The following is a 12511-nucleotide window of genomic DNA, read 5'->3' on the forward strand; positions in this document are numbered from 1 at the left end:
GGGATCCCAGCGAGGAAGCGATCAAGGCTGCGGCATCCATCCAGGGGCGAGAACCCGCTCGTTTTGGCTTTTCCGACGTCTCCACCAACAAACACACTTTGTGCTTCATATTTTCTGTTGTTTTGCCATCACAACAAGAGAGTGCAACAGTAGTTTATGCTTTTCCAAAAAGTATACATTTTGACCCAAAAAAAAAAAAAGAAAGGTTGGCACATTCAAGAAGACATGAGCTTTTTATAGTAACAGACTTCTTTTTTTTGTAATTTTCTTTTTTTTTTAACATTTGACTTTTTTTTGTAATCGTCATAAATACAATATACGTCTCTTTCCCTGTATCCAGAGCCCACAAAAGAACAGTACAGAGACAGGTATTTACAAATTAGGAGGGAGCGAACTCGGTAGCTCATAAATAATCATAATAATACCAACAAAAACAAGATCTGAAGTCCGTTATTCCTTTCTGTTTGCAGCAATGACACCTGAAACCTCGACTTTTTTCCTTTTGTTCAGCTCATTGCATCCTCCGCGGCGAGACGACGGAGGCATCAAAGGTACGCAGACAGAATGCGCCGTTTGTTTCCATGTAGGGTCAGCGGTGTCCTTATCTCAGCTCCTGAGGAGAGAGGAAAGAAGAAGCGTAAATAAACATTCACAGCACCGCAGCCACAAAAAGCCTCTGTCTTACCAACAGACAATGTTTACTTCCACCAAATCTATTCAAACCCACATTTTCCCAGGGAAGGTTTGTCATTTCTGCCAGCCAACTCCAAACCCATACAAAACTGGGGACTGAATGCCTTGCTCGAGGGTACGTGTGTATTAATAGCAGAGGGATATAGAAGCATTATTCAGCCAATTTTCCTTCCTGGCCCTGAAGAGAGTTGAGCCACAGCTTTTCAGACCTGAAGCCCACTTCACCTCTCCAGCAGTCCGGCTGATAAGTTAGCTTTTTTTTTTTTGACTGTACTGAGGCAGCAGAAAGGCTGATAGGAAGAATATCTCCGGGTGCAAGCAGGAAATTAAGTAATAAGCTGAGGGCGGACTGCACTAACCTGATAAGAACACTCCGGTCAGGGATTAGTATCACAACAGCTTAACAAGGTTGGATTCATTTATGGTAGGAAAACAAAACCTCTTAACGAAAACAAAAAACATGTTTGATTTGTTTGATTTTTTTCCGAATGTCTCTGAAAGAATCTTCCCATCCGGTCCTTTGAATGCAGATCTTGAGCATCAATCTTAAGGTTAGAACGCATGAGGGGATGAGGTCATTCATGCTACACAGCTGTGATGGAGTTAAAGAGTTTGATGGAGATGTTTCCCTCTTTCCTGTCCCTTGATGTTGTCGGTTGCCGTTTCACAGTGAAAGACTGAGCCAGCACTTTGCCCCACAGAATGAAACATCGGAAAATAGTCTTGAACACATTAAATGCTAATCGGTTCACACACAGTTCCCATTCTGTCCCCAAAAGACAAAGAATCCTGTATTGTGTCCCAATGAGCACAACACTTCACAGTCACATGTTCTCAAACTGTCCTGGATCTACTGGTGGTCATCTCTGGACTGTCTGGGGGTCAAAGGGCAGGAGATAGCAGTCAGCAGCTTAGCAGAAAAGAGAGGTAACCCAATCCCAGCTTCCTGTGGAAACGCCCCAAACTTTTATTGCGAGGAGGTTTGCGCTTTCAAGTTCCGAGCGAGGCGCGAAAAGGTCACAGAGGGTCAGCGAGGGTGAGGGGGGGAGGGATATGTGAGGTGTTCTTTACTTCTCCATGGGGGGGCGTGACCTGAGGAGCACGGGAGACAAGGGATAGCTGTGTGTGTGTGTGTGTGTGTACGTGCGAGTGAAAGGACGATTGTGTGTGAGTGTATGTGTGTCACTTTTACAAGTTCCTTTGCTACATTCCCATGTTGGATGTGTTCGGGTCAAAGGGCTCTGACCCGTGACCAGGCCGGCTCCTTTCTCCTTCTCCGCACGGGGATTTATGGAAAAGCTTCAAGTTACTGCGTTTAACTTAACAACTCGGCCATAAAGCCATAAAGAGAAACGTTCAAAGCCTCCGCAGCGCGCGCTTCATTCATCGCACACGCTGCTAAACTCACCGCTTTGCTATTAAATCCATGCTAACGTCAGATTACTTTTGTCTTTAGCGGTTCTTACCATGGAGTCAGCATATTCCAGGAATCTTCCTATTTGTACAGTGGCAGATCATTAAACCAATCGTATACATTTATATTGAACACCGCAGGGGAGATTCCTACACACACGTTGCCAGATCTAACATGTCTGTAACGGCGGATAACATTTTTAGCGTTCACCCTGAATGAGGCGTCACTGCGGTGCCTATTTTCCGATGATGTTGATGTTGCGGTGATAAGTCGTATTTTGGAGTTGGAATATTCTGGAAAGAGTAGGAACCGGCTTTGGGAAACTAACAGGGATCCTTTTTAAACAGTCTTGCAGTCACAAACTTGGGAAACTAGAAGTGATAGAACTGAAAATGCTAGGACTATGGGGCCTTGGTGGATGTATGTTGTCTCTGAGTGTCTTGTAGGTAAACATAGCAGACTTTATAAGCTTTAATCATTCTAGCTCTTATTTAGTGAAGCTCTGTGCCTGGTACGTTTCAGCAGCAGCAGTACCTGAGCATGAAGTTCATCTGCCACTTGAAAAATGGTCTCGATGAATCACAGTGACGTTTCTGTGACGGCTCTTTTAAAGCCTTTCCACGGTCTTCGATCCATCATTTTGTGCGTCCCCGCTGCTCGTCCCCGCCGCCTCAGTGTGCCCACAGCTGTGCGGAGGGACGCCGCATCAAGAAATGTTTGTGAAAGTTGTCTCACAAGCACACGAAACCTGCGGCGCTTCACACTGGGCTGGCACAGCTGCTTCTGCCATGGAAGACGCCGGCTCATCATGACTGAGCCTGCGGGGTGTGTGTGTGTGTGTGTGTGTGTGTGTGTACTTTAAGGTGCACTCGTACAGTGACATGTACCGGCTGAAGAGCACTCCTGAGGGAGAGCGATACAGCGCCGCCTATACGTTTAACATTGTTTCTTACTGTAAAGCTGGGGCCTGAAGTAGACGATAATGGCAAATCTGTATGTGTGAGCCTGAGAGTGTGTGGTTGTTGTCGTTGTGTGGTGTTGTGTGTTGTGTTACAGAGGAATGTAGACACTCCACACATATTAAATGATGTGTTTGATGGAGTGTAAGAGGTGATGTGTAGATAAAGCTAAATCACGTGAACCCTCTTAATGGCAGGAACAGAGTCTCTCTCTCTCTCTCTCTCTCTCTACCACAAGTCTGTTTCCCATACTCATAAATATCTAAAGCCATCTATTATTCAAACAATCTGAGGTCAAAAGAGAACATTTCTCATCTATAAAACCTTTCTCAAATTACAAAACCCTAAACATCAGTCAGCTCATGGGTGCCGCGTCCCACCTCGTTGTGTTTCCTGGCCGAGTTGAGCCCCCTGGAGCCTGTGGAGCCTCTGGAGGAGGAACTCCCTGTGGTCGAGCAATTACTGGACTGGATCTGACTCCTGGAGAGGTAAGCGGCCTTACTGCTGTACGGCATCATGTCTTCATCTGGGGAGGAAAGCGGAAGGGGTTAACACTGATTTTATAAGGCACCAAAGTATTGATATTGATTATGAGTGATAGATGAAGGATAAATGTGGAGGTGGCTCTTTAATATGTTTGTGTGAAAGATGGAGCACAGGAACTCTGTCGTACTTTCGGCGTGTCTCTGTCCTGAGCCTTTCCTTTGGTGGCTGCAGCTGCTGTGCTCCCTCCTCTCCAGGGAGGTCAGAGGTCCGCCCGACACACCGCCGGCCTCCTGCAGCCTGCTCTCTGCGGGGGGCGGCTCCGGAGGCGGAGGAAGATCTGAAACGCAGGAGAAAAGAAAGGGAACAGTGATGAAAAGTCATACGTGGACGCTCGACTGAGAGGGAGTGTGGAAAATAAGAAAAATGGCGAGAGGGAGGGGAGAAACAAATCCTGACAAAACGCGCCCACAGTTTGGTTTAGTCTTGCATTTACTTCCACTAAAGTATTGAAAGATTCCCGTCGGTCCCTTCTGTTGTTTGTTCTCCTCTGCATAAGACGATGACTCCAAAAGACTTTCTGTTACATCACTGGCTTCCTTTACATCACAGAAGAATTTTTAACGAACAATGACTTTTTGGTGACTTTGGTGTTCCTCTTGACTCAAATTGCACATTTGGATTTGTGCGATTCATCTTCTGCCACATGCTGGTTTGTTAATTAGAGGGTTTCCAGTGCAGAGAGACGTTTTCAATGTGTGATTGGTGTCTGCTTATCACATGATGGCTGTGTGTGTGTGTGTGTGTGTGTGTGTGTGTGTGTGTGTGTGTGTGTGTGTGTGTGTGTGTGTGTGTGTGTGTGTGTGTTTGTAGAATAACAGTCTGTACCATCAGATTACAAGTCAAAGCCTTACATTGGGTATAATCGGGAGCCTTCTACCTCGCTGTAGATACGGTGTGTGTGGATATTCAATCACAGCGGCTGTTATGTAGTGGATTATTATGACTCATATTTATTTACTCTAGGACACAAAAAAGCAATGAACCGCAACCGCAAATATCTGTGAAAATAATTCTCTCTTTTCCAATAGTGATTCATATTCGGCTACTAGTTGAGGATAGGAGCAACATCTGCCACAGCTGGAGTTTCTATTGGAACTATTCTATGTTAAAAATGTCAACAAATAAGCACCAATGATTGTCTAAATACAAAGTGTGGAGCTGTGAGAGAGAAGACGTCTGACACATGTGTTTCTCTGGAGCTGTCACAGCAGGATTTGATTTCTCTTTTCTCTCTTTCTTTTGATAGTAAACACAGTTCCCATGTGTCTTAACGTAAACCCTTAAGAACTGGACTGACCTCCTTGTATGTCTCTTCTGTAAGCCGAAGTCTTCGACACCTTTTTTTTCGCTCGTGATTTTTGGCTGGGAGGAGTGTTTGTGTCTGCTGGGTACGGACGTCCGTGAGCTGCGACAGGACGGAGACAAGGATGAGAAAGTGCGTTAACACCAATCCGTTACATGTATATGTGATGATTCAATGTCTTTTTGTTTTACCAGTTGTAGGAGAGCTGAGGCTGTCTTCACTCAGCGCTGCCCCTTGGCTGAGGAGGCAACGCTGGGCGGGACTCTGGCACTGCAGCGTGCCAACCTCTGATGAGGCGTGATGCTGCTGGCCCGAGAGGTTGGGGTTGGACTGGGTGAGCGGCGGGCTGGGCGCCTGGGGAGCTGGCACCGGACCGCACGGTAACCTTCTGCTACAGGGGTGAGGGAAAACATGTTTAGCCGGAGAGAGACAGATCGATGGAATCTGAACCAGATTTCACACTTTAGTTAAGAGTGTCTCTGTGTTTAGAAATGTACAAGACTGCTGTGTGTATGAATGAGATCAGTCAATGGTCAGATAGTGGCAGAGGAATTTACTGTAATATAATTTGTATCAATGATGACAATCCTGGTTTGACAGCTCTCTAAAGGAATCATGAATAGACGAGCGATCTCTGAAGCTTTCTGTTGAAAGATCAGGTTTCTGTGTCGTTAAAGAGAAATATTTTACACTGATATATAATGAAGTACTAACTATTTAAGTCCCATCCTTGATTGCTATCTGACTGCTACTGAATATCCAGTAAATTCACACATCTACATAATCTCACTGTGAATGATAACAACCGCATTTAATGTTGTTAATGAAGCAGTAAACAGATCTGTGGGAAAGAATTCAGTGACCTTCCTCCCACAGAGATGAATGTACAGGCCGTGCATATGAATGGTGGGTGGAATGTATGTGTGTGTGTGTGTGTGTGTGTGAGTTCAGTGTCGGGCCAAGGCTGTTCACAGCATGAGGAACTGTAGTCATCGTAATGCCGTTCGCTGCAATGATGTTCATTTTATGTCCTGAGTAAACATTCTGTACGCAAAAGATGAAAGTAATGGTAAACAGAGCCGTACCGCGCCAGCTGCAGCGCGTCCTGCTGGTTGAGGCGGGACAGGTCGTGGGGGGCTCTGGGCTCCTCGTGGGGGGACGGGGTGAGGGTGGCGGTGGACTGGTGGCTGTAGGAGGTGGCGGGAGAGGAGGCGCTGGGCCTGTAGGGGGGAGAGGCTCCGTCCTCGCAGCCCTCCATCAGGTAGGTCCTCTCAGGGAGGGGAGGGCACCACTCCTCATCAGAGCTACCGTCGGGGGAAGGAGGAGGAAGAGACAGAGAGGAGAGGAGCAGTATGCTTTGTGAGCCTGTGAGACATTTCAGGAGTTCATGTTTCATTGTGAACAAAATTGCTGTTTGTAGTTTATAGAATAAGTGTGAAGGAGTGGATCACATGGCAGCTGGGAGGAGAATTCCCATGAATGCTCTGCTGTCATGTTCTCCACTCCAGAGCTGCAAGCTGCTTTAACTGGCTAATCCAAGACACTGACACTCATTTAATTTCTTTAGACTAGTTCCTTCATATTGATGACTTTATTTTATTCAAATGTCTAAATCATCGTTTCTAGTCAACAATATCAATAACAAAGTGAGACAAATCAGGAAGAACAGCCACCTTGAAATGACTGAATAATGTGAAGACGTCATCGAGAGTCTTACATCTTTGTTTGGATCTCATCCTCTCTGCGTGTGTGTGAGCGATCCAGCCACCTTCAAATCCAGCGACTTACATATTTTGCCATGAGGCTACTTAAAGATTGATGCTGTTCTTTCAGGCTTGGCTCAGCTTCCAGGGCCTCGCCGCCGGCACACTGCAGGAGAATAAGCTCACTGCTATAATCCTGATCCTGAATGATAGTTTTGTTCCGTGGATTCAGAGAGCGAGTGGCAGAGAGAACACAGCTAATTGTGTTTTAAGGGAGGGGAAAACCTCACTAAAGCGATTGACCAGGGCCGAGGTAATTGAGTTGTTAAAGCCGGAGGCATAAGAGCCATGTTGGGTTCAATACTTAATGTGCCTGTTAGAGGCAATGGCAAGTCTTAATGATGGTGAAGCATTCTAATACTAATTTATAGAGATGCATGTGTGTGTGTGTGTGTGTGTGTGTGTGTGTGTGTGTGTGCGTGTGTGTGTGTACAAAAGCGGGAGAAGCAGACTCACCCAATGTCCATGTCCTCGTGCTCTGATGGTTGCTCATCTTGCTCGTCCTGTTCCAGCTCTTCACAGGGGGGAGGCGGGGGCAAAGCCTCGATCCAGTTCAAGGATGGAGTCTTGACAGCTTTCCCCATCGCTTTCTGCTTGGGTTTGCCTGTAAGACATTGCACTGGGTTTACATTAACCCCAAACACTGACCTTTGTCTGAAGTGCAAATATGACAATCTCACAATTCAAGCTCTCTCTCTCTCTCTCTCTCTCTCTCTCTCTCTCTCTCTCTCTCTCTCTCTCTCTGTCTGTCTCTGTCTCTCTCTCCCCACCGTTGCAGCGGTCCGGCTGGGCGTACTGCGCTTTCGAGGGCCCCGGCTGGGTGATCCAGTGGGCATCGCCCCCCTGCTGCTCGCCGCTGTGGGCCGATGCCTGTGTCTGGCTGGTGAAGGGCATGATGGAGGTGGAGGCGTACGGGGTGGCGGCGGCGTGCTGGCTGTAGGCGAAGCCTTGCAGGTCCTCGCTGGTGGCGTCGATGGTGCTGTAGATGGGCCCCTCGGTGGAGCCGCCCATGCTGTACTTCTCCGTCTGATTCAAGTAGTTCGAGATTCCCGCTTCTAAACGGGGTGACGGATAAATTAACGCATCATTTTTAAGAGGAAATACAACAACAGAGTCACGGGCCTGAGGCTGTTGGCACTAAGTCAGATACAAATGTCCTTTTGATTGAACAAAGCAGCTATTACCGCAAGACAAGAGAATAAAACAGGTTCAAAAAATCGGAAATAAAATGCAAAGTAATAAAAAGCTAGCAAATTGCACACGTACAGCACATTATGGAGAGCTATTTAAACGGCAATCTGCAAGGTCCTACCATTATAGTATCTCTCAGCCGTGTCGTGATTGGTGGTGCAGCAGTTGGCGGCCTCTTTACCGCTGTGCACGAGGTTGGTGGTGGGCCAAGAGTCTGCCAGCCACGGGTAGTTACCCATGTTGCCCCCTAGTACACCAGGCCTACGGAGATAATTTGGCATTTCCAGTCAGATTGATGAGATGTTACGCAACTGACTGTCCAGATGGAAGCTCAGTTAGCAGAGAGAAGAAGAGAGAAAATTGCATTTCACCTGCAGGGAGAAGCATCAAAACATCCCCCCCCCGGTTCAAAACACATCCCCGGGTTTAATTCACTTAAATGGTGATGCTGAATGTAAATAACAGCAGCCACAGTGCAAAGTTCACAGCAGGATATAAATATAGGATCTAATTACCTTCCATTGAGTCCTGATCCCTCTCCATGCGGGAAACCTACTGCAAAAAAAGAAAGGAGATGGAGAAGACGATGAGGAGGGGGAGAGAGAGGAACTGACTCATGCATGTGACCCACTTTGTCTTCCTTTTTTTTTAGGGGGGAAAGATATTCAGCTGTCTTGCTTTGGGGCACACACACACGCATGAAATAGCAGCGATTGCACAGATAATTCTTTTGTTTGCTTTTGTAAGATTGTCTCTATGATTCTGGTCTCATCTGGAATCGGGTCTCTTTTGATTTGCATTGAATATGTTTTCAATTCCTCCCACTGGAAAGAAGTCCATGCGGTTTGACTCCATCCACACTGGAGTATGTTAGAGTGAGCAGAGGGAAAGTCATAAACATCTGAATGTAAACCTTCCTGTTTGCTCAATGGGTGAGTTTTCAAAATAACTTTTTTTTAGCAATTTGCAACTCACACTTTCCCCTAAAACTTTATTAATGAGAGCAATCAGAAGATAAGGTGCTGTGATGCTTTCAACTTCTGGTTGGATTTTGTCTCATGAACGTGTCTCTGCTGTTTGGATTGAATTTACGCTGTCAGTCGGCCCACACACACACACACACCTACACACACACACACCTACACACACACACACACACACACACACTCTCACACACACACACACACACACACTCTCACACACACACACACACACACACACACACACACACACACACACACACACACACACACTCACACTCACACACAGACACACACACACACAAACAGACACACACACACACACACACACACACACACACACACACACACACACACACACACACACAGTATAACTGGGATGGATTGGCTGAATGCATTCATACCTTCTAGCTCTCTGATTAATTCACTGTGAGCATATTTGATGCTCATGTTCCGGCATGAATCCTGGCCCACAGATATATATTTTATTTAACCTGCCTGCAGAAAGACTACAGTGTGAAATCTACCTTTGAGGCTTCCTCCAGCAGACTCTGAGGAGCCCTGGGGTCAGGGACAAAATAACCTGGCGCGCCCGTAATTATTCTGACCTGCCGGCGTGTATGCGAAGGAGGCCGTGTAGTGGCTCAGTTCCTTCCTCTTCTTGCGTCGGCAGTAGATCCACACGCTGAAGCCCATGAGGATGACCCAGCAGGCGCCGCCGATGCCTGCGATGAACGCCGGCTGCTTGACGACGTCTGTAATCTGCTCGGCGAGACTCACACTGCTCTCCTCGCCGCCAGAATCCCCGCCGCCATCGCCGCCGCTGCTACCTGGCGGAGAAGCCTGGTCAGCTGGGAGCCCTGGGAAGGAAACAGGAGTGTGGGGGCACGAGTGTGAGGATGAAGAAACTGACTTACAGGTGGAGAATGTGGGGCTAAACTGATGGAAGACTCACGTAGGAGGATGGACATGGGCTGACTGCGAGCGCCAACGCCCGCGCTGGTCACCGCCGCTACCTCCACCTGGTAGAGGACGCCGGCCATCAGGCCTTTCAGCGTGGTGGCCAACGTATTCCCATCCACCGTCTTGTTGACATAGTAACGAGTCTGGTTTTCACCGGCGCTGCCCACACACCAAACCTGTTTGGATACAAAGAGTTGGCAGATAACTCACAATACTGTTTCATTTTCATCTCTGGTGTAATTTGTTGCTCATAGCTGTGATATTTGTGAGGCTGTGAATATGTTTGAATGTTTTTGTGATGAAGTGCCAGTTTACAACTTTTATCCCTGCATGTAAAGTGATCAAACCTAATATCAAGGCCAGGTTTCTGCTCTGTGTTTGCTACATGTGTTCATTTGCTCCAAGTGGCATTTTACAGCCTCTTTGTGCCATTGTTCCGTCCTTATTGTATTGTAGATGAAAGTCTGTGTGTGTTGTGTGTGTGCTTCGCAGGTTACTGAAGTGGGACAAGGTGGCCCAGGCGTGTTTACTTTGTACTCCTGGATGATCCCGTTCTGCATGTCGCTGGGCGGAGGCTCCCAGGAGACGCTGATGCTGGAGCTGTTGCTTAGCTTCACGGTTGCCACTGTAACGGCTCTCGGGGGCGCACTCGGGACTTTAAAAAGGTGGAAGAGACAGCAGTTTCAAACATTTATATTCACGTGCGCTGACAGGGAAAGGAGTTTACAAATTTCAAAGTAAAGAAAAGGACTAAATCAACAGTTCAGGAAATGAAAAGATAGGAGACATGAAAGAGGAGAGCGAGCCGTGAGAGAGCGGTTAAGATTTATAAATAGATCCACACTTCAAGGTAAGTCTATAAAGCTGAGTTTCATCAAATGCTTTATAGGATAATAAAGGTTCTTCAGTCGTCCTAAGCGTTTCGATCCAAAGTATATAAGCGCGTATAGCAAAAAAACTGACGACTCTTCTGTTTTTAATCGAAAACTCTGGAACAACTAATATACTGTGAAACCTGCCAGGGCCCTGCGGCAGGGCGAGATAGGGAAACATGTCTAGACTATGAGACGGGGTTTAATGAAAAAGGGGTCAATATAATTGAACCAAAATTGAGGGTCTCTGATATTAACCCCCAAAAAATGAGATAACAGCGGCGAGATAGATGCGATGTCATACAGGCTAATGAGGGGCTCTTTCAAAAATCACACAATGTCAATGAAATGAGAGAGGTTTCCCTTTGATTCCCGCAACAGCGCCAATAAGATGATTCAGGAAATTCCCCCCGCCCTCCCCAACAGGTTTAATCCCGTTACCTTCTTCCATGGTTCGGACCAGTAACGTCCGGCTGTCTTTGCCCTGGAACTCGTCGAAGTAGGGCCGGATCTTGACTTCGTACTCGGTGCCTTTGAGGAGGGCGGTGAGGACGGTGCTGCGCTCCGAGGGAGAGTTGATGTCCTGGAGGAGCCACGTTCCCCCGCTGGGCCGGTAGAAGAGGCGGTAGCCCTGGACGAACTGTGACTGACGGTCAACCTTTGATTCAAGTGAGGGCGAGAAGTGAGAAAGGAAAGGAAATGAGAGATGGAGTTTCATCCTCAAGTATCATTCAAGATTATAAAGCTTTGGGACACTCACGGTCCAGGACACTCTGATGGACGCTGTGGTCAGTGTGAGAGGCTCTTGCAGCTGGACGGCCACCTCCCCCAGCTCCCTTTGCACTTGTCTGTGATCCACGCCCTGACCTGTGGGACTCACATCTGGAGGAAACATAGGTATTCATTTCAACTTAAGATTAGCAGGCGGTCTGTGTATTTCTAAGGCTGAATCACCCTCCTCAGGCACTGACCTTGAGTTCTGACGGGTTCAGAGATGGGACTCGGGTCGCTCAGGCCGTAGGCGTTGACGGCACGGACGATGAAGAGGTAGATGGTGTTGGGTAGAAGGCCGGTGATGGTGTGCGTCTCCATCTTTACCATGTCAGCTACTGTCTGCCATGTGCTGCCTGCTGATTGGCTGAAAGGACACGAGGTAGAGCAAATGTTGAGGTGTTGAATGAAAAGGTGCGATTCTATTGTCAATCTAACTTTAGGTATGAAAATGGCTTATGTATCGTGTGATGACTCATTAGAGAATTGAGGCGTCTTTCCTCCTTTGTGTCACACAGCAGACAGCTGTGAACGAGCTGTGTGTGTTCATATTGTGACGGGTGTTCAAACGTGTTGCGCTCCAGCCCGCTTCGTGATTTCTATATGACGAACTGACAAGCCATCGCAGCGTCTATTTTCGACTTCTCCGTCTAATTATTGCTGCAGTGTGCCGCACGACGGTGGTAAACAACAGCAGATAGGAGCAAACAGCCACAGATCAGAGAGAGAGAAAGAGAGAGAGAGAGAGAGAGAGAGAGAGAGAGAGAGAGAGAGAGAGAGAGAAAGAGAGACAGAGGGAGGTTTGTGTTTCCTGGAAGATTCTGCATTATACAATGATGAATAATGTAATGACGCTGGTATAAAAAAAAAAACCCACACAGCTGTCAATAGTCATGTTGTCGGCCTTGGTGCTCTCCCAGATGCATCCCATCACTCCCCAACCCCCACCTTTCCATCCTTTCCCCCCCTTTTTCTCGATGAATTCATTGTCACCTTGGCAGAGTCACAAAAAGCCTCTCCAACCATTTGTTTGACACTTTTTAAATTTCCCCCCCC

At 47.2% G+C, this 12511-nt stretch overlaps 1 protein-coding gene across 1 annotated transcript in view; it reads right to left on the reverse strand.

The window, feature by feature from the left end:
* Positions 1 to 12511, reverse strand: part of robo3 (roundabout, axon guidance receptor, homolog 3 (Drosophila)) — a 137962-nt gene that overhangs the window by 124 nt on the left and 125327 nt on the right. The window contains exons 12-27 of the mRNA XM_076161282.1: positions 11656 to 11822; positions 11445 to 11566; positions 11126 to 11342; positions 10343 to 10467; positions 9805 to 9988; positions 9458 to 9709; positions 8385 to 8424; positions 7991 to 8130; positions 7449 to 7733; positions 7168 to 7297; positions 6001 to 6270; positions 5107 to 5303; positions 4910 to 5017; positions 3740 to 3889; positions 3447 to 3592; positions 1 to 613 (exon numbers count right to left, since the gene is read on the reverse strand). The exon at positions 1 to 613 is cut by the window's left edge and continues 124 nt beyond it. Coding sequence (XP_076017397.1) covers positions 602 to 613; positions 3447 to 3592; positions 3740 to 3889; positions 4910 to 5017; positions 5107 to 5303; positions 6001 to 6270; positions 7168 to 7297; positions 7449 to 7733; positions 7991 to 8130; positions 8385 to 8424; positions 9458 to 9709; positions 9805 to 9988; positions 10343 to 10467; positions 11126 to 11342; positions 11445 to 11566; positions 11656 to 11822 — 2545 coding nt within the window. The 3' untranslated portion in view covers positions 1 to 601. The remainder of the gene's footprint in view (positions 614 to 3446; positions 3593 to 3739; positions 3890 to 4909; positions 5018 to 5106; positions 5304 to 6000; positions 6271 to 7167; positions 7298 to 7448; positions 7734 to 7990; positions 8131 to 8384; positions 8425 to 9457; positions 9710 to 9804; positions 9989 to 10342; positions 10468 to 11125; positions 11343 to 11444; positions 11567 to 11655; positions 11823 to 12511) is intronic.

Source organism: Genypterus blacodes, unplaced genomic scaffold, assembly GCF_046128005.1.
Source record: "Genypterus blacodes isolate CSIRO-AG114 ecotype Tasmania unplaced genomic scaffold, CSIRO-AGI_Gbla_v1 ptg000111l_1, whole genome shotgun sequence".
NCBI classification, from domain to species: Eukaryota; Metazoa; Chordata; class Actinopteri; order Ophidiiformes; family Ophidiidae; genus Genypterus; species Genypterus blacodes.